Source organism: Epinephelus fuscoguttatus, linkage group LG12 (genome assembly GCF_011397635.1).
Source record: "Epinephelus fuscoguttatus linkage group LG12, E.fuscoguttatus.final_Chr_v1".
Taxonomy (NCBI): Eukaryota; Metazoa; Chordata; class Actinopteri; order Perciformes; family Serranidae; genus Epinephelus; species Epinephelus fuscoguttatus.
In genome coordinates this window covers 11,139,023-11,166,760 of record NC_064763.1, presented here as the reverse complement: position 1 = coordinate 11,166,760, position 27,738 = coordinate 11,139,023, and the positions used below count along the sequence as shown (strand labels likewise).

Here is a 27,738-nt window from a genome sequence, read left to right as displayed (position 1 = left end):
GTCTTTGAGTTCTTGTCTATGCCAAAAACCACTGAATTAAATGTTTGTTTAAATGGTGGCTTTAAAGTTACTCCCAGATCAAGCCAATTCAAGGTATGGAGAACACATTAATCAGACAAATCAGATACTAGAGTACATTACAAAAAAAATGCAAATGATGCTTAAATGTCACTTTTTAGATTTCAGACTAAAAAAGAAAAGGAGATTGCTTCTTGCTCTAAATTTTGGGTCACTTGTAAACACCTTGTTTTCAGTTGCATCAGCAGAGGGATTCAGTTCTCCTGACATATTATGTATTATGCTGTGGCCCTGTACACCTCGTCTCTTGCTGCTCCTCCTGGGGAATAAGCCCAAGGAGAGACGATAGAAGGTGATTTGCTGAGTTCACATACACAAGCACAATTATTTTCCAGCATCCTTAGATCTGATTCTGGCGTACTATGATGGTCATCATAACAGCCCGTTGACAGTCTCCCTACTTTGGCTGTTGTGGGACATTTGAGGGGGAGTTGAAAATGATTTTGGCTCTGGTGAAGTGACTTTCTCACAATGTGTAGCTTCTATTTTTTTGCGTCACTTTTTATTTGCCATAAAATTTACTTTGCCATAGTTATATAAAAATGAGTAAGCCATTTTGTGTGTTTGCATGTAGTTACTCCAATTCCCATTGTGCAGACTCCCTCTCCGCAGCGAGGGACTGGGGATTTTCCAGTTATTCAGCCATCTGCATTCCAGGATACAAGTGAACCACATGAGCAGTGTCGATAAGCACAGCTGGAACAATGCCTCTGCAGCAGAGCTGGCTATGATAAAGGGGCAGGAGGTAATGAGTGCACGTCCCCTGCAGCCCCTGAAGGAGTGGGTGGGATCAAGTACCATGGACAAATCTCCAGTTACCTGCTGTGGGCTGGTCAAACAGCATGAATATATATGAAGTCTCCCCATTGTATCGGATTAGAGACAAATGACAGATTCGGCTCTTGATAGGCTCAGATATCAAACCTGTGTTGTGAGCGGTACAAGATCTCAATCCTGACCTAAATATAACCTTAATATGAGATGCAGTGTGAGATATGAAATTCTCAGTAAACATGAGTGATTTGCAAATCAGAAGATATCTTTCTATGAGCTAAATTTAACTTAAATGTTTTAAGTTTTTCTATCTGAACATTTTTTGAAGAGAGTACTTACACTGAAACATGTCACTGAAATATGAAATGATAGTCTTATATAATGTAGACTACAAATGTATTTTACTTTACAACTATATTCGACCCGGTTCTAATCAAGATATCTAGATGTCTTTTGACTCACAAATCACCAAACTGATTTACATATGAGTTATGGTAAGATGGCATCAAAATTTAGTCTGCCTGAAATCATGTTTTGATATAAATAAAAAAGCAGAAGTGAGAAGGTGTGAAGCTCGTGCATAGTGTTCCTTTAACAGCAGAGGTAATTAGTATCAATTTCTGTCAAATTCAAAGACAAAATGAAAATACACCAATCTCAACTGGCTGAGCGCAGCAACAGCCTAGGCTGAGTGTTTCATGAGTAATCCAGTGATACATGTCATCAGAATTTTTAAAACGTTGGATTTAGCAAGAATGTGTATGATGTTGGAGACAGATGCTTTATGTTAAAAACAAAGTGTCTGCCAGCAGTCAGTTACATCAGCTCAGTGGGATGCTGAATACATTTTCTCTATCAGCATTACCAGTAAAGACCAGTGTATTGATAAAACAAGGCTCAATGCCCAGTAATCAGCTTTTAAAAACTGCTTTCAAGCAAAACAGACTGGTGCGAGCTATCAGGACATGGGCTCACTATGAAGGCTCCGTCAGTTCTCAGTTGCATTACTGCTGGGCTCCATATTTTGTTTGAAACCTGGGTGAAAACAGGGTCTAGACAGAGCTGACACACAGTACTTACACCACATTAAAGGGACAGTTCACCCCAAAATCAAAATACTTTTTTTCCTCTTAGTTGTAGTGCTTTTTATCAATCTATATTATTTTGGTGTATGTTGCCAAGTGCTGGAGATATCGGCCGTACAGATGTCTGCCTTCTCTCGACTATAATGGAACTAGATGGCACTCGGCTTGTGGTGCTCAAAGGGGCAAAGCAAAAAAAGCCATTTTCTTTCCACTGAAATACACTCGCCAGCTCTATCACTGTACAGAGGGAAGCATGCATTAACTGCTAGCTCACCTTGTACCACTGAACAAGCTGATGTTAAAGCTCAGCCAAGAAGGACACTGTTAAGGTTTACATCTCCTGCTGTCATGAGCACAAGCCTTTTGTGAGTAGATGCACACGTCCTTCTGCGCAGTGATATGGTTGGCAGGTGTAGTTTGGTAGAAAGAAAATAGTACCTACATGAAATTGCTCACAACAAGGTCTGTGTATTATCTTGAGTAAGCAAGTCATGATTTCTGGAAAGAGACATTGCTGTTGAGTTTTATCAAATGTATTTTGGCGCTTTGAGCACCACAAGCTGAGTGCCATCTAGTTCCATTATATTGGAGAGAAGGCAGACATCTCTATGGGTGATATCGTCAGCACTCGGCAACTCACAACAAAACAATCTAGATTAATAAATGACAATACAAGTAGAAGGAAAAATGTGTATTTGATTTTAGGGTGAACTGTCCCTTTAACATGAAAAACTGTAACTTAAAGGCCCTGAAAATGTATTTTCTCAATCATCTTCCTTCTATGAGTAATGGAGACTCACAAAAGTTAGAAGAACTTTGGTTATTTTCCTGTGACATTGCTGCATTTCTTTTCTTTCTTTGTGCTCTTTCTGTTGGTTTAAAGTGGGAGGGGCTTAGTTAGAAAAAGGTGATGTCAATTACCTCAATCAAATCCGAAAAAAATAAATAAATAACTAAAACACACCCAAACAGTCCAGATGAAGTGAGTTTTGGGGTGTTTTACTAATAACAAATAATACCTAAAGATGTTTATGTTTGATCATTTCTCATGTAGTCATGGATGTTAAAAGTCATTGAGAAAAACTTTAGTTTTGGAGTCACATTTTCAGGGGCTTTAAGTGCTGATTCAGACACTAACAAATGATATCTAAACTCGTGTAACAAGCTTCAAGGGATAGTTCGTATCATTTTACATAGTGTGAAGTATGAGGTACTTAACCCTAGTCAGTGTATGACATAAAGCAGGGGGCAGTCAGCAGCGATAGACCAGCAGTCCCTGTGTTCAGCAGTGTTAAATTACCGTTTTTCTCAATTGAGTCTGGCTTTCAAGAGAGCGATACAGTGGCTTCAATTCCCAATTGGAAATCCCTGTCTGACAGCAAGGTGAAGTGGTGAAAATATTCTAAATATAGCACACACTTAAACTGATATTATTGGTAGCTAAAATACATTTTGCTCCTGCCCACTACAGCAGTACACTGCCTAGTCTCCATGTTGCTATTCCTGCCTGCCTCTCCAAACTGGTAGCGTGTGAACCAATATCTTCAGTGTGTAATAAACTACTAGTGATAAATACCTCATAGAAACCCACTTCAAAAGATCTGAACTGTTTCAGCTGTTTATCGTGTTAAATTCCCTGAAATGACCTGATTGTTTGTAACATGCAGCTCCATCTGCACATACACTGCTGTTGCCGTCATGAAACTGACCTAACAGGTGCACTGTACCCCCTTCCCTACCCCACATCAAACTTTTGTCACCAGTATGTCATGTGTACAGGACAACTGGCACCGGGTGTCAAAAGGCCACATGGTCAGAGACACTGCAGTGAATTAAAGGACTAACATGAACCATCTCTGAGCAGTGTGTTTTTTACAGGAAGTTAATATGTACTTATATGAATATCTGTTCATTTATGTACCACAAATATGACTTTGTAAATGCTGATCAAGTGGTGAGCACTATTAAAATATAAAAAGGAGGGGGAAAAAAACACATGACAAATTATATTTTTCTGAATACAACTATAATGTTCGTACTTTCAAAGTGTAACAGCTTACAAACTGCATTTGAAAATCAAACAGTATCTGCTGCTGCTTATCATGTGGAGATAACATCCCCGGATCACTGGGATTCACTGCATGGAGTGAATGAATCTACTGTATAAGACAAAGTGTGACAGCAAAGGTAGCCCCCTTCATAGTAAACACAACTATTCATTTTACTTCAATGCGTCGAGTTAGGGCAAATATTCCAACAGAATGTATCACTGTTCGAGATACTTATGATCACTGTAGAAATTAGACCAAAAGAAAATATGATTTCCCCAGTAATAACTGTGATTGAATGTGAAGATATAGAGGAGACAGTGCAGGGCTGCTCGTATGTATCGGAGCTGGAAGGCCGCAACATGCCGTCTGCGGTCTGTGGACTGATTGGCTGAGAGTATCCACTGGAACAAATGCACTGGCTAGCGCATTCGCATGTGCAGGCTGTGCTTGGGTCCATCCACCCGCTCCAACTTCTCAAAGTGTTTCCTAGCATTACGGATATTGATGAGAGTGGCTGCAGATGCTGGAAAAATGGAGACACGGGTTGTTATTATGCTGATTTGGTTTCAGAACTTCACAGTCAATGCTGAGAAATGTTCACCGTCGCTACTTACGAATGGAGGGGTCCGACATAATGACCATGACATATGTGTTGGAGGTGAAGACGTCAATGAAAGCCGCAAAGTTGGAGTTCCTCACTTCCATGCTTTGGAATGAGGCTGCAAGTTTACTGGAATAAATAAGAAATACAAAATTAGAATCATTCAGCAGGTGATGTGTGGAGCAAAGGTGATGTTTCTGCAGAGTGAACTCACCTACAGCTAAGTTTGAACTGTTTGATAATGTTACTGATCTTCTCAAACCTGTGAGCGTCGCGCTGCTCTTTGCACTGATAGTGGGAGATCACCTGCATTTACACAACACCGTTAAAAAAAGACTTTCATTACCAGATCCCGATTCTCAGACAGTGTCCTACCAAAGGAAGCGGTTGCTCTCACCAGAAAGGTGGCTCTCTCAAACAGAAGAACTTCATCTGCCTCTATGATCTGCGCAAAATTCCTCAGGTTTGTCTCCAGCTGCTGGACATTGGGGATGAGCTGGTATACTATGCTAGACCAGGCCTGTAAAGACATTTAAAAATGTTTCTCACAGAGCCAACTTTGTTACCCGACATGTGAACATACAACCGGTCAAATGTCACAACCTTATACAGGGTTTCGTCCCAGATTGACGTCCTGAAGCAAGTGCAAGCAAGAGGTCTGGACAGTCTCTTCAGATCTTCTTCACGCTCCTTAAAGATCTGTAAAAACAGTGAGGTTAGTCAGTCACACGGACAATATTCAAGCAATTAGATTTTATTAAATTCACAATAGTCATTATTTTCACAAGGTATTCAGATTCAGTGGACCCCCAGGGGTCCTTGTGGGAGTTCCAGTGGGTCTCCAAAAAAAAAACATGAGGAAGAGTTATTTTCATTATTTAATTCACTGTAGAAGTGAGCCCCATGTGATTAAGAGTCATAAGAGTGACTGTTCTGATCACAGGTTTCACTTCCTCCACAGGTTTCTCCTCCACTGTGGTTGACAACTATAGAATTCTTGTCTTTATCATATCTGAACCAAAATCCTTTTTTGAAAGAGGTCCATGGAGTGAATCCTATCAAATGTGTATATATTCAGGGGTCCTTCACATGACAAAAGGTTGAGCATGATATTAGTACTTTCAAAAGAGACTGTGTTGACTGATGAAAAGAAGAAAAGCATAAAAACTTCAAAATTAGCCAAGAAGGCAACCAGTCATCTGTCATTCCAACCAGATTTTAAATTTACCATCTCCAAGATCTTTGCTCTGCTCTCTTTAGTGGCACCTGTGATAAGTTCTGACTGCAGGGTTTTTGTTGGCACATGAAACCAGGCTGGTGAATTTATTTATATCAGAACGTTTTATGAGCCCTGCACCTGGCGATTTGAAAGGGTTACCACAGCATAGACGGTGTGTGTGTGTGTGTGTGTGTGTGTTTAAATATTTGCCTTGGTGAGAGGTTGTGACGGCTGTTGTTAAAGTTTTATATAAGGCTTTGTATGAAGTTTTTATATTTAAAACATGATTATGTTTATCCAACTCAGAAGTGTAAATGTAAGCAAAAATAATAATCAAGTTAATATTGTACTTGCTTTTAATTTACAGACTCTTCTTTTTGTTCAAGGTAAATTTCTGTCCCTAGTATCACGACTGGCTAATTTATGCCACAGCAATGATTTTTAGTGTCATTTGGATGTAATAAGGATTATTCTAATGAGCAAAATAATATATTCCGAAACTGTTTAGTGTCATTTTATTCTCATGCTGGTAACAAATCTGTCTTGTGACTGTCAGTTTCAGGTAAAATGGCTTCCACAAAGCTCTACCACTAAGAGCACCAAATGTGCCAACGACAGACAGCAGCTGCCTCAGCGTTTCTGGTGACACTGAACATGGCTGTCAAAATGTCTGTCGGCTCACGTGCTTCTGTGTGAGACACAAAAAAAATGTGCACTGAAAGGAAGACCTCTGCTGATAATTAAATAAAAATTGTTATGCTTACCAAATCTCTCTGGTCCTCCTGCACCAGATCCATTTTGTGAACGAGGCAAAAGACTTTAGCATCAGGGGAGTTCTGCAGGATGGCCTCCAGACACGACTGGTAGTAGTGCATGTCTTTCTCCAGCTCACGGCTCTCAACATCGAATACATAAATCAGCACTTCTACATTTCTGAAAATGTTGTCCCTCTGGCTGGTGAAGTAGTTCTCCATGAATGTGTCTTGTCTGATGGGCGAAGAAAGCACAGAGCAGCATTTCACAGAGGGTTTCAGATAAGGGGAAAAAAAGACTTTGAATTGTCGCAGCTGTTTAGAAGATTGCATATGATGAACAAATAAACTTTACCCTCCACAGTCCCACAGGTTTAGGACCAGATTGCCAAGAAACCGTACATGGGAGTGCTCCACGTCAACTAAATTTGACAAAGGATGACAAGATTGTTTTATAGATGAGATTAAAGAAACACTCAGCATCAAAAATGAACCATCACGTAGCACCTTTCTCTAAAGTACTCTTACTTGTAGCTCCAAGGCGACGTGTGTCTCGAGCTATGTAATTGGCAAAGATGATTGATCTCATACTGGTCTTTCCAGACCCGCTTTTTCCCATCAGTAACACCTAAAGGACAAATGCAACAGATTCATTCACCACTTAAGTTAAAATCTTGTCTCTCCACTCCTTATTATATTCTTAAGAAGCATTATTGAAAACACTTTATTAGAAGAGGAAGTAATACATTTATTCTTCTACTTTTGTAAAAGCACATCAGCATTATTAGAAACATCATGTGCTTGAGGTACAGCAAAAGTACTCACTATGCAGCAGAGTGACGCGTATAAGTGATATTAACTCCACCAAAGAGGTTATGTTTTTGGGTTTGTTTGTCAGCAGGATAAAAGAAAAACTACAGGCCCCAACTTCATGAAATTTGGGCCAAGGAGCCAAGGAAGGAACAAGCCATTAGATTTTGGAGTGGCCTGGAAATACAAAATATGTTGTAACTTTTGTTAACATTGCTAGATAGAGCATATATGGCCTTGGTGGAGGTCTGTGGTCTCCAAGTGCTCCTTCTTGATTTATATTTGTGATTGCAGGTGCATTAACATGTAAGCATATTTTAATGTTATTTAATTGCTTTATATACTGTTGAGTAAATTAATCTTCAACAATGTATCATATTCTATTAACTGATTAATTGCTTTGTACATAAAATCTTACCATAAAATGACATTTATTAATGTAATTATTCTTTTAAATGTTCTGTAAATTGAATCTGCCTACATAATGGTCTTTAATGCTCATTCAAATAATTCTCCATACAGCCAGAAATATATATATATATATATATATATATATATATATATATATGCAATATCATGCTCACACAAAAGAATTTTAGCAAGCCCATCATATATTTGATTATACAATGTTAACTACTCCTTGGGTTGTAAAAACACTAATCATTTAGAGAATGTAACTAATTTGGTTGAGCAATCCTGTTGACTCCTGCTTTATGTTTATTATGAGACAGATGTATGTACATTTTTTATTTCTACGTTGGGTATGATTACAGTTGTCAGAATTATTTGAAAGGATTGGAAAACAGCTCCAGCTCCAAATTTAAGGAACTCTGGGTAGATACATAACTTGGAAGGTACCACCTCAGTATTGTACTTGAGTACATGTGTGATGCTACAGAGAGTCAGTGATTAGCCCCTGCTTCACCTTTTTCTTCATTGCTGTGCTTGACATCCCCCTCAACAGACACGATGTAGAGTATTTCTCTCAGCTGCAAGTCAGATGACTTTAGTCAGTGTCTGCAGCAGCTCTCCTCTTCCTCTCTTCCTCTCCTTCAGCTGCAGAACAGACACAAATATTTTCACCTAGCTGTTAGCTCGACTGAAACTGAACACCGATACTTAACCACAGAGGACACGTTTAAACTATGTATTCACGAACAGGCCAAACACATGTCACCAGTCATAAACTTATTAGACACATAAGAATATATGAACAGTTTAATAACTTTATCAAAATTCCCTTCTCTGTTCCGGATAAACATGTATGCTAATGCTAAATTTGCTAGCACGACAAACAATCCAGTTAAATGTCAGGTAGCTTAGCCGAGCTAAACGGCTAACGTTAGCTAGCTAGGTTGAATTTCAGTAGTGTATCGACAACTTACCCCGACAGGGTCGCACGGTTACTTAAATTCAAGCAATTTCCGACTATAGTTCTAATTTGTTTGTTACGAATACAGATGTAGACATTACTTGAGAGAAGCAGGCAGTGAAGTCAAGATCAGCTGCTTCCTGTTTACGCCAAAGTCACATGATGGGATCAAATGCTGTATGCCCCGAGTTTGGTCTTACAGACACGTTGTGTTGACTCACAGGTTAAATACTGAGGCTACAGATATTTTAAGTTTAATGTAAGAACAGCAGATAAGATTAGAGTCTTTTGGAAAAGGCTAAAAAATGTCTAGCAGTAATGAAAAAATATCTTCCTCATCTTCTTTTTTTCAGTAATATCAAAATAGTTTTGGTGGCTACTTGCCAAATAGATTTAACTGTAAAACTACTTGCAAACTGCAAATATACTGCATATCCTACTACCAACAGTAGGACATGTATTTATAAGAAGCCAGAGGTGTTGAAAAAGTGAGAAAGTTTGCAATTTTTTAAATGTTTTCATTTATTATTTTTTCTGTATTATTTTTATTTTCTATTTTCATTTTTGTCTAATATTATATTTATTTATGAAGTAATTAGTGCCTACTACCAAAAATAGTGGCAGCTCTCTGGGGCCCCTCTCACCTCTTAAAGATGCAAAATGGTTTAGTCCACCCCTGCTCTATAGGATTCCTCTCTAAATACACTAGAGCCCAGTGAGTGACTCCTTCTCAAAGCATCCAAAAAACAGACATCAGGGTTCCAGAAGACATGAAAGACTATGAATAATAATAATTAAAAAAAAAAAAAAAATTCAAAAGATGTATGAGACAGCCATGACTCAAGAGAGAAAGGGCAGGGGGTGCTCATCAAGACTACTTATGCATAGGGCCCATAATTTGAAAGACATTTGATTCACCATCCTGGTGAATCTGAATATTTTTCATCTCCTTTTATTTCACTCATGAATATGAAATTCACCCACTTGAATTGTGTCATTTTTTGCTCATGGGCACACTCAAATAAATTTACTTTTGAAAGTAAAAAGGACAAATTAATAACATGTAAATGCAAGATAAATAGTTTCATTGAATGTAGCCTATTACTGTAGATTCTAATTCAGTGGTTGGCAGGATAATTTATAAATCAGTTTATAGTATAACTCATGAACAAGTAGAAAATAATTAAGATAAATACTAAACATTAACACACTTGACAACTTGTGCCTCTAACTACGTTGTCTTATTAGTCTTACAATGTGAAATAAAATGAACAACCTTTGGTAAGACCGCTTATATGAACAGGTTAAAATCTGACATCTGGAGTTTAAGTATGAACTGTCAGGTCAGCATTAGCAGCTTTAAGGAACACAGCAGTAACATCTAAAAAAAAAAATCACTGAGGAGAAATCATGGTGCTCTTTCTTGAAAGTGTTTGCTGCTGGGCTTAAAGCTCAGTAGTTTTCTTTTTCATCTTATACTTAATGTTCTGCTTATAAGAAAAGTGAATGAACATCCACAGTGGGCCATAAATTAATTTCTTCGTTCAAGGCTATACAGGAAGTAGTATTATGCTGTCTGGCCTGCCTAGAAGTTGGTATGAGCATTCTGAAAACACATATTGAAAACCCAATAACAAAAACAACAACTCGTTGATGAGAGTAATTACAAATATTATTATATTCTCTAAAATCACTCGCATACCGTTTACATATCAATATTCAGCGTGTAACGTTTTGTTGCAGTTCTTCAAAGTGACCACTAGATGGCAGTAAACAGGCGTGTGCAGTCTACTGTACATGCGCAGTAATGTTTCCGACCCTGGCCCCGTCCGGTGTCAGCTGTATCCAGCTCCGTTAGTCCAAAATAACACCCACACATAAAACTACACACATTAATCACGCGTTTACATCCACGTGTGCATGGATATGAGCTGGAGAGCAAGGTAATGAAGTCCAGGCTAGCCTCTGTTCCACTAGCTTCTGTAACTCAGTGCAATCTCTCTCTCAACACCTCGTTCACTGCTTTTATATTTACAGACTGTGTGCAAACTGTATGCGTGTGTCTGGGTGCTGGGCAGACTGTATGGCAACATTTAAGGAGCAAAGTGTGCTGTTTGACCACCACTCTGTGAAAGTAAAAAGACCAGTGAAATAAATAATGAGCAGTTGTAGACCAACACTGCAAGATTTTCCATGTTTTCACCTACTTTATCTGTGCTGTTTACTTAGGCTAAAGAATCTCTCCAAATTCATGCACTTAATACCATGACCATGGTACACTTTAATAAACAACCTACCCAAAGGCCAGTGGCATTTTGTACAGAGATGTGTTTTCCATACACAGAGAGACTTTTTAGAGCCCACAGTGATGGATTAAGTTTGATTTCATCTGCATGCAGTGTGGCAGCACATCTAAAGAAGGTTTGAAATGAGGACTTCCTCTTGAAAGGAGCTATGATTACCAAGAGGCACACAGTGGCAACAGACAGAGGGTGAAGACAGAGAGCAGCTAGTCTGGACCACTTGACTACTTAAGGTTGATGGGTGAATGAAAGTCACCCAGAAATAACACACCAAAATGAGGAGAGCCACTTGACGCACACCTGAAATACTTGATGTCATCTTCTATATGATTATAATACATATTTATATTATGGTTATTTGTGGCAAAAAGCTGACAAAATCTTCTCTTGAATGCACTTATAGTCTCAGCAGTTATTCTTCTGGTTCTCTGAGGATATTCATCAGTTGGATGGCATATATTTTCTGCAAATATTGGCACCTACATAATGCTGATTAATGAGACCCTTCATTTCCTCTTCACCACCCAAACAGCTGGTGCCAATACTTCAACATGAAAACACACTGCAGTCTCCCCCAAAGATATACATCATGTCTCTGCAGTTTTGTGTATTTTTCAAGATGGATGAAATAGAAATGTATATGAAATGACTAAAATTAATTTATTGAAAAGGCAAAGAGATAAAAGCATTATAAAATTTTATTGTTTACTTACTGTTTGTAATCTCCAAACTGTAACCCCTTCCCAAATGATCAGTGAAAGTACTGAAGATGACCAGACAAACACACGGGCTAATCATCTGGTATCTTCTTAAAATATTCCTCAGAAGTAAAATGAAATAAATCTAAACATAAGTCAGTTCAACAGTAAGTGGGAAGGTCTTTCACACTCTGAAACCAAGAAGGAAAAATACATATATGTCTTCTGCACTCATGCAGGTATGAACAAAAAAAGAATTCTATTGTCCAAAGTCTTCATCTTTTCCACCTCAACTTTATGAAATTGGCCTATAAATACAGGGAGATATTGAGAGCCACGCTCCATATTTGTAAGAAAATGTATGACGTTCTTAAGTATACATATTAAACAATAAAGTTACATTAGATCTCCTGTGTGGGTAATATGTATATTTAAGAAATATACATTTTCCATAACTAGTATTTCTGTTAGTTTACAGAATCCAAAAGTTATTATACACACACAACCACTGAGGCTCATTACTCGAGAGAAAACAAACAAACAATGATACAGTAGCTCCTCGACAGAGACACACAAGATGTAAAGAGGAGAAGAGACATGATGTAAATAAAAGGTGTGTGTGTGGGAGTAATATTCAGGTAGTGTTCTGGAACTCTGCATGACAGTGCCAGTCCACTGCAGTCGTCCTTCACATTTGGTCTCGGAGTTTGGCGAGCCTTTGCGACAGTTCATCCTTCGGACAAGAGAGAGCAGAGATAAGCATTAGTGAGGAAGATGACAGTGAGAGAAGAACCAGGGTTATTAAGAGAATCTGTTCCATTAAACTTCTTGCAAATGCTGCAGTTTTAAAGTCTTTGTTTGACAAATACAGAGATTTGGGCACTTTCTGTAATCACATTTCCTGTCTTTATCACTCAGTCTTTGCGATAAACCCTTGTTTTAAAATGCTACAAACGATCTGGTTTCTGTTAACTTTTTTATGTGTTGTTTTTATGTTTAACTGTAGCAAACTTTAACACCAGGTTTGCAGGTGTACCTGTTCTGCAGAGGCCACGCTGGTACCCACTGATCCAGTCTGTCCCTGAGGGAGCTCCATGTTCAGGTCCAATCTAAACACGATGCACACACCAACATTCAAACCTTATTCTTGTATTAACACAATATCTCTGCTCACATTGTACTGAATAATACTTTCTAAAACAATTTTCAATGATTAATGTCTATCACATTCTTTGAAATAACAACCATATTTACATTTTAACCTTGGCCTGCACTCTAAAATGAATACCATATACCTGCATGTGTGATTTAAAATAATCTTAAAAAGGATCTTGAGACAAAAAATTAAAAGATTACCCTGCTTCATCAGCCATTTCATGCATCAGTGACTCCACTTGATTCTGAAAACACACAATAGATTTACAGTGAATGTTTGTCTTACAACACAACAAGAAAGATTTTAAGAGTAGAGCAGAGAAATGTACCTGTGGTGTTGTGAGTGTTGTTGTGCTGCTCATGGTGTCCTCCATATGGGCTGTCTGAACATCCAGAGTTTCAAACTGGCGCTCAAATCTCTCCATGAGCCCTGAAATCTGGGAAAAAAGAGGGATGGAGACAATGTTTTACAACTCAGAGGAGTTTGTTACCAACTGTTAGGACAATTACACACAATTAAACGTCACTCTACCTTTTCCAGATTCATGGATTTCAGAGTGGCATCCATGCCTTTCACCACTCCAGCCATAGACTTTGTGACCTGACAAATAAAAAAAATAACATAAAACATAATTAAAATGACAACAACAAACCTTTTTTAGTCTAAAATGCCACTCTTCAGCCTGTAACTGATCTTCTAGCCCTATAGCAGCATGCAGTGACCCATTTTTCATGGTACCTGGTTCATTGTAACTGCAGTTTGGACCCTCGCTGCAACTGCATCTACCCGAGCGCTCATCCTGAGAAAGTTCACAGACTGGTTCTTCTGTCTGATGGCGTTCTCTGCATGGATTCTCGCCACTTCCATATTCCCCTTCTGGATGGCCTACAGACAAAACAAAAGTAACGTGGTTCAGTAAAATGTTCTGCAGCCAAAAAAAGCCAGTGGGCTTTCATAATGTGCTGCCTCAGAAGTGCAACTTACTTTCTTGACTTTAGCCTTCTCCAGTTTTTCCTCTTTGTCACATTTTTTGGAATTTCTCTGAAGTTCTTTGGCAGCAAACTTTAGGTTGAAGAGCTGTTCTGTGATATCAGGTTAAAAAAGAACAAAGTCCAAACAAACACAACAAGCATGTGTATTTATCTTCCTCATAAAGGTGTTGTTATATATAATTAGGGCTGCAACTAATGATTTTTGTCATTAACAATTAACCTGCAAATTATTTTCTCTATTGATCAATTAATCGTTTTGTCAATAAGCTGTCAGAAAGCAGTGACACATGCCCTGTATAACTACCAGAGTCCAAGGTGACGTAAATGGTATGTTTTATCTCATCAACTCCAAAAATCGAAAGCTTTTCAGTTTATCATCATGTATGATAAAAACAAGCATCAAATTCTCACATTTTTCTGCTTAAGATAATAACTAAATCGAGCATTTAAAGTAGTTAAAATAGTTGCCAATTAATTATCTGACAATACATTAATTCTAAATTCATAGTTGCAGCTCAGTTAATAGGCACATAGTCTGATATTTACAGTTACTCTTGACTGAGTAGACAGGCAGTGACACATGCAGGTTATGTAACAGGTATTTTGGAGTTTCCTATTTATTTACGGCTGTTTAATTCTGTGTTAAATTAGGAACAGTCATAAAAAGATGATGTGGTGAAAACAGAGCTATTTACTTTAACATTTGGAGTATTTACTAACACCCTGACAACACAAACAACCTGTAAACCGCTAAGTGTCTGGTGTTGGGTATTTTCAGCCATTAGCAATGTAACTGCCAAGGCCTTCAATCCAGCTCTGTCCCGTCAATGGCGACTGAAACTGATAGGAAGACATTCAGGTAGTTAAATAAGGCAGCACTCGTGTCTTTAGTAAATATCTAACCTACTTGGTCATGCTTCAGATGTCTGTCACGCCATAGGCTATATCAGTCTTGTTGTTATGTTCCGTCTTTAAGCCCTATATTGACGTTACCCCAGTCTTACGTCCCTTTTCTCACCGCTGTTTTTAAAAGGATACTTTCCATGTTTGGCATCTTGAGGCGACTCTTGGTGACTCCAACAAATACACAAAAAAACCTTCACGGACAGTGAGCGAAAAAGTAGTTTTAAAAAGGCAAAATCAGTCGGTGAAACTTCAGCCTTTCGGGTTTCGGTGTTCGCTTTCTTCCGCACTTCCTGGTGTCTTACCAAAATATGAACGACGTAAGCGTCACGTGGTGACGGTATTCCATATGACGTCACGAGGAAGCTGCCCCCCTCCTCATTGCAAAATGTGAATGAAAAAGAAAAAAAAACTAACCGGCTACATTTAAAGGACACTTTTTATATCTAAACGCAGGTTAGTATTGTTTTGTGAGTAACTACAGTCGGATAAAAGTGTATGTGGCGGTGTACCGGCGGAGTTGTGGGCGGTGAAAGCGGTTGATTGATGATTAGATTTACGGTGTGGATCACGGCGGGGAGAGAGGATGACTCACCCCGTCTGGTGTGATGTTCACCCCGCAACAGCTCGGCAGTGCGGTGGCACGCAGGTAGTTCAGCCTGACACGTCGCTGTGCTCCACCAATAAAACTTTATCAAACTGTTAAGATGCGTTTGGATAGCCCTGATATTCCTGGTCTGTTTCAAACTTGAGAGGTTGTCACTTGCTGGTTAAAGAGAGAGACCGGAGCGTCGTGATTTACCGTAAATTTCGTGACGCCTGATTGCCATGGAAACAGTGCTCCTGTGCTGAGAGGAAACTGTCCGTGTTAACTTCAGCATCAACCTCTCCAACGGATAAACCTGTTGGATATCTCATTGGGGATTTTTGCTTGTCTTGTTTTTGCTACTCTGGCGTTACTTTCCATTTTAATTTGGCAACAAACCAGGTGAGTTTTTCTTAAATGTGCGGATGTTGTATTATTGTGTCTCATTCTGCTGAAACGCAGTTAACGTTACTGATCTTTTCCTCCAGCATATTGCCCCTAATATTAGCCTGTACCTTTGCTTATAGTCTGCCAACTTGTGACCTGCATCTTTGTCTAGTGACGAGTGTAAATGCACCATAAAATACAGATGCTGGGCTCGTTTTGAACTAAGCTTTAGTTATAGTTGAAACATGCATTTTGAGTTTAAACATCAAAGAACAAAAGTGGCCTGTGCAAAATGTTGTTGGTCATAGGAGTGTTTAAAAATGTCTACCAATATGTATGCATCCAGATCACGACAACCTATAGGCTTAACATTACTGTCTGTAATGTGCAAGCTCTTATCTACTCACCAGGCTCAGTGTTTAAATATTTTATGAATTTCACCACCCAAACGCCACCTGAAGTGGTGCATTTTGTGTCGTTTCTTTGCGCACAGGGACATAATCCAGGAGAGCCAACGAGTGATGCTTCATTCAGGGGCTGTATGACTCATATAGTCTTATCTATAAAGAAGTGGCAGAGGAGCAGTCCTGCTGCAGGACCGAGCTGATGTAACCCCTGAGATTCACTAGAGGCTGCTGTGGGCCATGCTTCCCTGTGCCCCGAGTTATACTGCCACTGACTGCATTTACACTGATGACCGCTAAATACTAACACAGGCTGAGGATGTAGTGGGCTGCTCACACACTGTGCACCCAGCAGATGATCAGGCGCTGTTTACAGTGCATCACTTGACCAGGACAACTTGAAAACTATAAGATCAACATGGTTAGCTATTTTTTTTCTCTGACATAAATAATATATTTTTTTAAAGTATTTACATTAAGCTTTGGCTATACTGAATGTAATTCATTAAATGCAACACTTGCACTATCCTCTCTCTTTATCCAGACTATATCTAAAAAATGCCAAAATAATATAAGAATAATTACTAAAACAAATAACAGAACAATATATGCTACAGATTTAGACGATCATTTCAAATCACTGCTTAAAGGAGCAGTGTGTAAGAGTTAGGGGGATAAGATAAGATACACCTTTATTGATCCCACAATTGAGAAATTCCAGATTTAGTGGCATCTAGCAGTGCAGGTTGCAGAGTGCAACAAGCTGAAGCCTTTAGTTTTTATTGTTCAGGAGTTTTTTATCCACAGAGGTCTCTTCCTCTCCAAAACAAACAGATCAGGTGATTTACACCAGCAAAAACACTAAATATAGCAGTTTTACAGTGCAAATCAGGGTTTCTTCTACGCTGTTTGGCATGTTGGACAAGACATACGCCACTAGCCCGGCACCTGCTAATGTACGCTCACCTTTTTTCTCTGAAAATTAAGATTCAGCTTTCAGGTGGTTTTTACCGGGAGCTGAATTATCCACAGAGGTCTCCTCCTCTCCAAAAACAAACAGATTGGGTGATTTAAACCAGCAAAAACACTGATTAAAACAGTTGTACATAGAAAAAATAGTGTTTATTCTGATGCTTTTGTTATGGAGGAGCTGCTAACTATGGTGGCTGATGCAAAAACCGTATGGACCTATGTAGAGCCAGCATTTGGTTTGTCCATTCTGGACTCCTGTAGAAACATAGCAGTGCAACATGGCGATCCCTGTACATGAAGACCCACTCCTGATGTAGATACAAACGTCTCATTTTAAAATAACAAAAACTCAACGATTCTTACTTTCATGTGATTACACTACAGAAAACATACTTATTATATTTTATTCTATTTTTGCCAATACCCCCCCTAAATCTTAGCCTGGAAATCCAGATCCAAATCTAGAAAGATTTAGGGTCTGGCCATGAGTAATGCAAATGGCCCAACTCGAGGGGCGGCACCAGGCAGGCGTTTGTAAATATCACTGCACGCAACTGGATAACACTACGACCAATCAGAACAATACACGGGGTGACGTATACGCTTAGCTACCAGCGGAGCTAACTGGTAGATTAGACTCTTGCCGTATCTGGTCGGCAAAACAGCAAAAATGTCCTTCTTGCAAAAGAAAGACTCGAGCGCCGTCTTCTGTTCTTCTTTTAGAGAAAAAGCCAAGTCTAACTCATTCATTGTAGTGGCCAAAGCTGTTTCAAACAACTGGTGTTCATCCGTAGCCATCTTGCAATGTTTACTGACTGATTCCGAACTTCGTTGTCGCAGCGCTGTCGTCATCTGTTTAGCTCGCCTCTGGCCCGCCTATATCAGATACACCGATGTGATTGGTGCAGCTTGGTTCCAACGGCATGGGTAATAAGCATCATTACTGATTGCCAGAGTTACTCGCTGAGCAAATTCAAATTGTGCTCTCGCGAGAACTCTGGATTTCCAAGGTACCTAAATCCTACACAGTGGACCTTTAATACATTTGGCATATACTTGGTATCACCGTCTGATTAATGGCATTTAACCATAATTTTTTAGGTGTATAATAAGGATGTTAATAGAAATTGTAAGACCTTTCCCACAACAATACTATGTGGGTATATAATAATAATAATCTTAGGTGATATTTATTGCATCATTAATCTGATGACCTTAAAGTTGGTGCATCGTCCCATTTTCTGCCAAGCCTTAGGGGAAATGCACAGATTCAGCTACCTTTAGTATGGTGAAGCAACAGATTAAAATAAATAAATGAATAGCACAACCACGGGCAAAAATGTAATAAAATGAATTGCCTCACAGAAAAAACATTACTGAGAAGTATAATCTCTTCCTTTTAAAAAATAAAAGAAAAGCACTGTAGTATACGGGATAATGGGAGTATTTATCTGTCAAAACACCCTGAGGATCCTTAACTGATCCCTGAACCCTATGTTGCCATGGTATGAGACTATGAAGGTCCTTTAAAGCCCACTAGCCATAGGCTCAGCAGTGAGTGAGTCAGTGTGCATTAATGATAATGAGCCCATTTTCCTCTTACAAATAGAATTTTGTCACATTATAACAGCAGGAATAAGCACGTCACTGTTTATTAGCAACATCATGCGGCTTAGTGTACAACCACAGCATTATACGCCCTGTTTGGTATGACAAGCTTAGATTCAGCACTTGTACCAAAGAGAGAGAGCTTATACACAGGTGCAATAGATAGACAGGTCCAGCCTGTCCTTTAAAGATCTATCAACCAGATTGTCCTTGCAGCTGTCAGCCAGTGAATGACAGACAGGTGAGTCACCTGCAACCAGCGGACGGGCGCGTGATCATGGAGGAAACAGCTAGTGACGTAGACTAGAACTGGAATGTATATGATCGAAGTCCATCTCAAAACTCATAATGCATGGGGTTGTTATTTTACAGCTTAACCAGTCACATCATCGAAGTTTGTTGTCTGCATTAGATTGGCTGAAGCAGTTATCTGTTATCATGACAACCATCCCTTAGTTATTTCTGTCATGATGGGTTTAAGAAATAAATATGTGAACACATTTTTATTTGCATTACACAGATAAATCTGTTGCTTGTTGAATTATCTTGTGCAAGTGCACAGACGTGTCTAACATGGGAAAATTAAATTAATTACAGTGCGTCACTTGTGCGTCAAGCATTCACTTTGCCTATGACTTTGCCATACCACCCAGTGGCAGCATCACTCAGTCTTCAGGGCTCACTTTAACCATATTGCTGCCCTTTATGCTAAATGTTGACGAAAACCAGAGCAGTGACTGTATTTCAAATCTAGCTGATAAACAGTGTCACAGAGCGGAGCGCATTTTAGAGAGGAATGAGGGTGAAAATATCTCTGACAAATACCCTCAGCACAGTCAGTAAATTTGTTTGACTGCGTTTGAGACTTTTAGGATCAGGAAAACAAAAACAAAAGAGCAAATGCTAAATGTGTGAAGGCCTTGACTTTCAAGTTAACAAATGAATGAAAATCATTGTAAAGGATAAGGATGTAGACAAGGTGCTGGGATGATACAGTCAGTGCTTCAAGACAAAAAGTTTTCCTGTGCACATTGCCATTTGAAAAGGGCATATTGCACAGAGGACAAAAGGGCAAAGATGATGGATTATGTTATTCTCAGAAAATAACATGTTTTCTTCTTTGTTGTGCTACTTAAATTTTTCACTGGCCATTAATCCTCACATGAGCCACAATGTGATACATATGTCAGACCTCTGTTTCACAGGTGAGGATGATGGAGCTTCAGACGGAGAAGAGGTTCCACAACTTGAGCCTTGAGCAAATCCAAGCCCTGGACAAGGTCTTGACTGAGGTCATCCCCATCCACGGACGAGGAAATTTTCCCACTCTGCAGGTGAGAGCGAAAGACATCATTCGTGTGGTGAAGGATCGGCTGGTCGAAAGAGACATCCAGGTGAAAGATATACGGCTTAATGGCGCGACTGCCAGCCATGTCCTGGTGAGGGATAACGGCCTGGGCTATAGAGATTTAGACATCATTTTTGGAGTGGAGCTGCCCAGACAGGAAGACCTCCAGGTGATAAAGGAGGTGGTGCTGGGCAGCCTACGAGACCTCCTCCCTTGTGGAGTGAACAGACGCAAGATCACCTGCCTGACAATGAAGGAGGCATACGTGCAAAAGATGGTGAAAGTTTTCAACGAGCATGACAGATGGAGCCTCATCTCGCTTTCTAACAATAGAGCTAAAACGGTGGGGCTCAGATTTGTCAGCTCCCTTCGAAGACAGTTTGAGTTCAGCGTGGACTCCTTCCAGATTATATTGGACCGTATGCTGGAGTCTTACTGGGAGACTGAAAGGAAACAAGGAGGAAAGTTGGCAATGAATGCTGGGAGTTTGTCAAAAAGAGACAATGAGGATGAAAAGAAAGAGCAAGAAAATTCAAGCATCCCTCGGGATGTTAAAGCGGATGTCAAAAAAGACTCCAGTGGAGAGAGTCCATGCCAGGATGAAGCAGTTTCTTTGCTTGAGAAAGAACTTCCATGTGCAGAGGCTGAGCATGTGGATGGAAAGCATGAGGCACAGGAGGTGTTAGGACCTGAGAGCATTATCTTACAGCCGGAGGAAGTGGATGAAATAGATGAAGTTCATTCAGAGGAGGACATTGTGTTTGAGCTATGTGAAGAAAATGGAGGAGAGAAAGGACAGTTTCACAGCGTTTATCCTTTAGTTTCACCCCCTAAAACTTTATTAACAGATGTCAGGGATCCGCTGATGACACATGCATGTTTAAAGCAACAGAGTGATGAAGAGCTTTCTGCGTCACAAGCTTCCCAATCAGCAGAAAAGTCAGCTCCGCAGGGAAAAGTCCATTGTGCAGAAATTACTCAGTTCAAAGTTGACTCTGTAAGCTGCAGGACTGAAAATACCTCAAACCTACAGGATCCACATCTTGAATTTTCCTTTCCTCCTCCAGCGAAGAAAACTTGCAGCGCATCACAAGACATTGTACCAGACTATTGCCCCTCACCAAAATTACAAAGGAAAATGTCGAGGAAGATGATCAGTAAGCCAGAGAAATGGTCTTTACTGACTGATTTGTCAGATCTTACTACACAGCTGTTTCCACCCATAGAAATACCCAAACCACTTCAGCCAAAGCCTCCTTTGCTGGACGGAGCTCAAGTACATGGCTCAAATGTTCCAGCCACCAAGCCAGAGACCTTAGACACCCTTACAGCTCCCACATGCAGTCCAGCCAGTACACGTCAGGATGGCTTGCATGAACCTGCGGAACAAACTGTGAAGCCAAAACACTCAAAAAAGCCTCCTGATTCAGAGACTCAAAGCTACCCTCATGCTGCAAATGCACAGCCTCAGATCAATGAGCAAACACCTGAGCTGGCGGACACTGTCCCAGACAGGTGCGCGGCAAGCTCATGGGGTGGGGCAGTAGGGGGGCCCGCCATCACAGTCGAAGCAGAGTGCATGTATGGAGACTTTGACCAGGCGATGGACCACCTCCGCCACCGCCTCATCGCCACCCACAACCCAGAGGAGATCCGAGGAGGGGGCCTGCTAAAATACAGCGACCTGCTCGTGAGGAACTTCAGACCAGCCAGCGAGACAGAGATCAAGTCCTTGGAGCGATACATGTGCTCCCGCTTCTTCATCGACTTCCCTGACGTGAGTGAGCAGCAACGGAAGATTGAAGCCTACTTGCAATGCCATTTCATTGGCAACGAGGAGACGAGCAAGTACGACTACCTGATGACCCTGCGGCGTGTGATAGATGAGAGCACGGTGTGTTTGATGGGACACGAGAGGAGACAGACACTGAATATGATCACAGTCCTGGCTCTCAGGGTGCTAGGTGAGCAGAATGCGATCCCCAACACGGCCAATGTCACATGTTTCTATCAGCCAGCTCCGTATATGACAGAGCCAATTTACAGCAGCTACTTCATTACCCAGGCCCAGCCCCCACTCGTCTACCACCCCTACCCGTTACACGTCCACATGCAGACTGGTCTGGTGTAGCTACAGTGACCTGCCCACAGGGAGGCATGGAGGCTGCTTTTAGCATGGTGCTCTGCAAGCAGAGGCAAAAATGGAAGTTTTAACAACAACAGGCATCCACGGGCGCAGTGTTGTTTGATGCTTTGAAACCCCTCCTGCTTATGACCTGCAAGATCATGAAAGTTCAGAACTGAAAGGGGTCTGGAGGCAAAGCATTTGACCCTTTCAAGACGAACACTTTTGGAAAGCAAGGAAATGCTAAGAGCCCATTTTTCAGAGGGCTGGTAGAGAGGTTTTCATCGAAATGGAGGGACTTTGTTGAGCTCAGCTTTGAAAGGGCTCTATATTGGTCACCGTCCCCTGTTGAGGAGAACATTGTAATACAACAATTCTCTATGGCTTGAAGATACACTTCAACATATAAAAACATAATCTATGAAAAACCTGTTGGCAGCAGCAATCTTGATTTGGTTGAAGTTTGAATAATGATAAATCCTTAACGTTTCTGTGGGGTTAAAACCTCATATAGCTGTTTTGTGAATCATCAGTCTCTGTGGAATAAATTTCAGCACGTGACTGTACCTGTGTATTCACTGTATAGAAATAGGACACCATTTATCGAGGGCGTACATTAGACAAAATTTACTGTGGTATTTCCATGATATCATAAGTTCTATATTTGTGAATGTGAACACCTAATTTGAAAGGCAGAAACAAGAGATCTAAGGTTTGGTTCCATTTGGGCCAAAAACTATTGGGAAGGTGAGGGGGGCTGAATTTCATGTTTCCTGCTGGAGGGTTATTTAAGCCTCCAAACACTTCATGACAAAATAAGCAACAACCAAAGTTAAAATTGGGAATACATCTTTATTCATCATTAATTAGGGTTTAACTAAGTGATCAGATTTGATTGACAATGGTTAGGCACGTAGGCAAACAGCACATCAGCTCAACACAAAGAGCGATGAAGTCCCTCCCCTTCTGGTGTCCCCCATGAGACCTTATTTTGGAAAAAATGTGTACGGTAGTCTATGGTGAGACAAGTCTTTTTTTTTTTTTTTATTCCTTCTCAATTATTATATATGAAATTAAGAGATAATTTAAGTCAATAAAGTTGCAGTTTGTTGTAGGTTTGTTGTAGTACTGTTAAAAATAGTGTGAAACTCATAAGTGAACCTCATCTCTTGTCTCATTCTTTCTAATGCTGTATAGCTAGCTAGTGTTCCACTCATGTAAATGTCACGTTACCTGATGTTTTATACAGAAATTTAACTTCTTAAAGTCGAATTTCAGCCAGAAACAGTCAGAAAATTCACCAAAACCTCAAAATCCAAGATGGCACACTGTCAATGAGAGAGACAGCTTCGATATCACTTACGTGACGTGGCTATTCTTTCTAATGCTGTATTCTGTGTTCCATTTGCACCGGAAAGTCACAATATCCGAGTTCCCAGTCAGAAATTTCAACTTGAGTTAAAGCTGTTGAAATATACTGTTTATAAGGACTTCTGTCTTATTTGTGTCTCAAAAGTCACACACACAGTCCTGTCCAACTTCTATCTATGGACACATTGCTGTGGTGTTTGTATGTGCAAAATATGACAGAGTGCATTCTTATTGACTGGTTTTGCAAACACTGGCTAACCTGGTTTGAACTTGTATTGTTAACAACATCTTGGTTTTCCAGCCTCCAACTTTCCAGGTAAACGGAACACAGCATTATACTGAAACACTTTAATGACAAACTGCAACTTTCTTGACTTGTGAAATTATCTTTTAAATTGACATACATCATATAGCTTCTGTAATTCATGGCAGAATATAAAGGGGATCAAAAAATTATTTGTCTTTTGCTGTTAGCTACTGCACATATTTTTTTCTGAAGAAATGTCCTGTGGTGGTCCACCAGGAGGGGAGGGACTTCACCTCTCTATGTTGATTCAAATGTTGCTAAATCAAACTGGTTCGCAGAAATGAATGCACTCTTTTCAATCAAGAATAGAATGCTCCAGGGATGACGTTTTTCTACAGTCCAACGCAAAAGTTAGCATGGCCCTGGTTCCCTCGTCAAAATTTTGGCTTATAGCAGAAGTTCTGTGGCCAACAAACATTTATGGTACTGACACGTTTTGTTCAACAAGAAAATCTTCACAAATTAACACTACTTTTTTAAAATTTTGAAGCCTAAATGCAATCGCCAACAGCAAAAAGCTAACGTTAGGCTATAAACAAACTACACTACAGTCACATGACTTTACATTCCTACCACAACGAGGCTGTGAAGCTGTGTTCGGCGTGATGGCGTGCTGTAGTTTCATTTAACCACTTTTTAAGACACATAAAAGCTTCAAAAATCACAGTGGGATATTAACTGATGTGTTTTATGTCGTAGAACAAAACATGAAAGCTTGTGTTAAGCACAGACCTTGTTTCAGGCGTGTAACCAAAAACCCATTCAGAAAAACCCACTAACTTTGAGATGAGGGAAGTGAGGACTCAATCCTGAAGCACTCTATAGCAATGACAAAATCAGATAAATAGACATCTTTGAAAAACTGTTCAAACTTGGGCAGAAAATAGAAGGACCCCATCTCTCACAATGAAAAGAAAATGTTTTTGGGGCCTTAAACGTTACCTTTGAACATTAAAAGTTTATTTTTGCAACTACCTACAATGCAAAATAAAGCTGAAAAATATAAATTTAGGACAAGACAAAAGAGAAATTCTGACCCCCTCTCCACCCTAATAATTTTCCTACAGCCCGTTACAATTATAACCACACTTTGTATCAGTGACAGATATTGGTGTGTTGGGGAGTGTTCAGGCATGCTTTTGCATCGTAACATTATAGCATGGTGTTAGAAGTTATAAACTGGCAGTTGTGGCCAAATCTCCCTGAATCCCCCCCTGCATTATATCAAACAGAGAAACACCACATTTGAAAGAAAGCCTTGGCTGTCTTGTTTTTCTGCTAAAAATGCTGAGAGCATGTTAAATTCTGTTTTTCCCCATCTCCAACAGGCCGAATAGATTTCCTGTGTGTTTTACATGGTGACAGTTGTTTGTTGTAGTGGACGTAGTGAATGTTCTGTCGGGGTTTTGCCTGCCGTTGTGTTACAAAAATGTTACTACACATTTAAATTATTCAAGCAGTCTACGAATGCAGCCAGCAGTTATTGCACTCTGTCCCTGTGTGTTTGTTCATTGTGTATGCATAGCTACAGTACATGTACTCAGTATTTAAAAAAGGAGACAATTTAAGCACAGGTTAGGATATGTGGGCTGTTCACACTAAATCTGAGACTGAAGCACAATGTAAATGCACATAGCTGTTGTTGAGTTGATGATGGTGTTTCTGACATGCTTGTGAATCTCCGACTAGATATTGAAGACATCTTAAATACTGTGTGCTGTAGTGCCCTATGTAGCTTTAAAGTGACGTATCTATCTCAAGACTTTTGGGTATGTTGTGTATTGTTATGGAACTGTTTCACCAGTAGAGAAATTAAAATATTCCTGTTATGATATCTAGTTGCTCAGATTGTTGTGTTATTGTGGTAATAAATATAACACAACCACTCTTTGTCTGGACTCATCCATTGAGTTAGAGTTTCATGTTCATTAAGCTGTAGTTGGATCATCCAGTCATATGTACTGTAGGTTTCTTGGTGCCATGGAAACATTATTGGCATGCAAAGTATACAACCCTTTAACAGGCCCTGGTCAGAGATAAATAATTAAAGGGACAAATATACATATTTTTCCTCTTACCTGTAATGATACTTATCAGTCTAAACTGTTTTGGTGTGGGTTGCAGAGTGTAGGAGATATCAGCTGTAGATGTCTGCCTACTCTTGAATATCATAGAACTCGATGGCTTGTGGTGCTCAAAGTGCCAAAACAATACATTTGAAAACTCAACAGCAATGTCTCTTTCCAGAAATTATGACCGGTTACTCAAGATAATCCACAGAATTTATTGTGAGCAGTTTCATGTAGGAACTTTTGTTTTTGGATCAAATTACATCCACCAATTGTACCACAGCGCAGAAGGAATAGTGCATTTACTGCTAGCACCGCTGAGCTAGCTACGTTACAAGGAAGATGCCATTGATGCTTATATCTTGCGCTTTCACAAGCCCAAGCCTCTTGTTTATGAGTAGATGCACCCTTCCTTTTGCGCAGTGACACAGTTGGCAGGTATACGTAGGTAGAAAGAAAATAGTTCCTACATGAAACTGCTCAAAACAAGGTTTGTGGATTATCTTCAGTAACCAGGTCATGATTTCTTGAAAGAGACATTGCTGTTGAGTTTTCTAAATGTATTTAATTTTTTTTTTTACCACAAGCCAAATGCCATCTAGTCTCAGTATACTGGAGAGAAATCAGACATCTCTACAACCGATATCTCCAACAATCTGTAACTCACACCAAAACAATTTAGACTGATAAACAACACTACAGAAATATGTATTTTTGAGTACGGGGTGATCTGTCCCTTTAAGAAACTGGCAATTGATCGTAATACACATGCATGACCTAAGATGAAAAAGGTCATGCATGGTCATACTATCTCCTGTTAAGGCTTCACAAGTCTGATTTTGAAGGAGTGCTGAATCCAGTATGGTTAAAACATATTAACATTTTAATTTAATCATACCTTAAAGTAAATTGCATTCCTGTCCAAAACAAAGTAAGTCAGTAAGGACTTGTTAAGTTAATAAGAGTTTGTTTAAAGCATTAGAGTTTTACTTGGAAGTAAAAAATGTTTGCACTTTCACAGCTTCATTCATTGCAAAGCCCACATGCTTTATCAGCCTGTACACCCACTCTCCTGCTGGTCCTCTTCAGCACTGACATACTATAAGATTATCCTTTTCTTAGGTACATCGAGGACACTTAACATTGTATGAACTGGCTGCTCTTACCATGGGTGAGCTTCATTTCTTTGCTTGGGACATTTGCAAAAAAAAACAACTCTACATTACTTAGAGAGTTGTCTTGTAAAGGTTGATAGGTTTGTAGTTTCTGAATGCTTCATGTAGACTATACACACTATTTAGGTATTCCTCTGCTGACGTCCAATTCTCTGATGAAAAACACCAGCATCACTTATCTAATGCTGCTTTCATGCATGCATACATACAGATCATGTAATCCTGATCCTGTTTCTAATCCTGACAAATCTTTGGCTGTCTTACACAATCTTTACCTGGCCATATTTTCTGACCTGACCCAGAAACCGAGCATCAGCTATTCACACTATTGTGAAAGCTCTATTCTTTAATGTCACATTCTATTATCAGCACTGAGAATTCCAATAAGTAGGTCTGATTTTTAGTAATGATTTAATACATATATAATCTGGGTGTTTTTTGGTGTGACAGCACAGCTCATTTATACATTTGCTCATCTTTTCTTCTACATTTATTTTGAATAGCACTATATACACATGACACTTTGCTTTGCCCCCTCAGCACCCTTTAAAGTAACCTTTAGCTCTCTATGCATTGATGCATTTTAATTCCC

The 27,738-nt window shown here is 39.6% G+C and overlaps 3 protein-coding genes across 5 annotated transcripts; 1 reads left to right on the top strand and 2 right to left on the bottom strand.

Moving 5' to 3' along the window:
- Positions 1-3,941: 3,941 nt before the first annotated feature.
- rraga (Ras-related GTP binding A) lies at positions 3,942-8,896 on the bottom strand. Its single transcript, XM_049592592.1, has 10 exons — positions 8,756-8,896; positions 8,296-8,426; positions 7,089-7,188; positions 6,916-6,982; positions 6,573-6,795; positions 5,193-5,288; positions 4,987-5,109; positions 4,804-4,895; positions 4,603-4,718; positions 3,942-4,511 (listed from the first exon to the last, which is right to left on the bottom strand). The coding sequence occupies exons 2-10, from the start codon at positions 8,320-8,322 to the stop codon at positions 4,408-4,410; spliced, it is 948 nt and encodes a 315-aa protein (XP_049448549.1). The 5' UTR covers positions 8,323-8,426; positions 8,756-8,896; the 3' UTR covers positions 3,942-4,407.
- A 3,398-nt stretch (positions 8,897-12,294) lies between these two features.
- Positions 12,295-15,092, bottom strand: chmp1b (charged multivesicular body protein 1B). The gene is made up of 8 exons (XM_049592297.1): positions 14,930-15,092; positions 13,884-13,981; positions 13,638-13,784; positions 13,431-13,499; positions 13,228-13,335; positions 13,100-13,143; positions 12,780-12,852; positions 12,295-12,476 (listed from the first exon to the last, which is right to left on the bottom strand). Exons 1-8 carry the CDS (start codon positions 14,943-14,945, stop codon positions 12,432-12,434), a joined length of 600 nt encoding a protein of 199 aa, XP_049448254.1. The 5' UTR covers positions 14,946-15,092; the 3' UTR covers positions 12,295-12,431.
- Positions 15,093-15,161: 69 nt separating this feature from the next.
- Positions 15,162-23,259, top strand: LOC125898486 (uncharacterized). 3 transcript variants are annotated; one of them, XM_049592296.1, is made up of 2 exons: positions 15,162-15,250; positions 19,957-23,259. In XM_049592296.1, exon 2 carries the CDS (start codon positions 19,963-19,965, stop codon positions 22,228-22,230), a length of 2,268 nt encoding a protein of 755 aa, XP_049448253.1. In that variant the 5' UTR covers positions 15,162-15,250; positions 19,957-19,962; the 3' UTR covers positions 22,231-23,259. The 3 variants fall into 3 exon arrangements, with proteins under 3 accessions (XP_049448253.1, XP_049448251.1, XP_049448252.1); XM_049592294.1 differs by having other exon boundaries at positions 15,200-15,443; XM_049592295.1 differs by having other exon boundaries at positions 15,200-15,782.
- Positions 23,260-27,738: the final 4,479 nt, after the last annotated feature.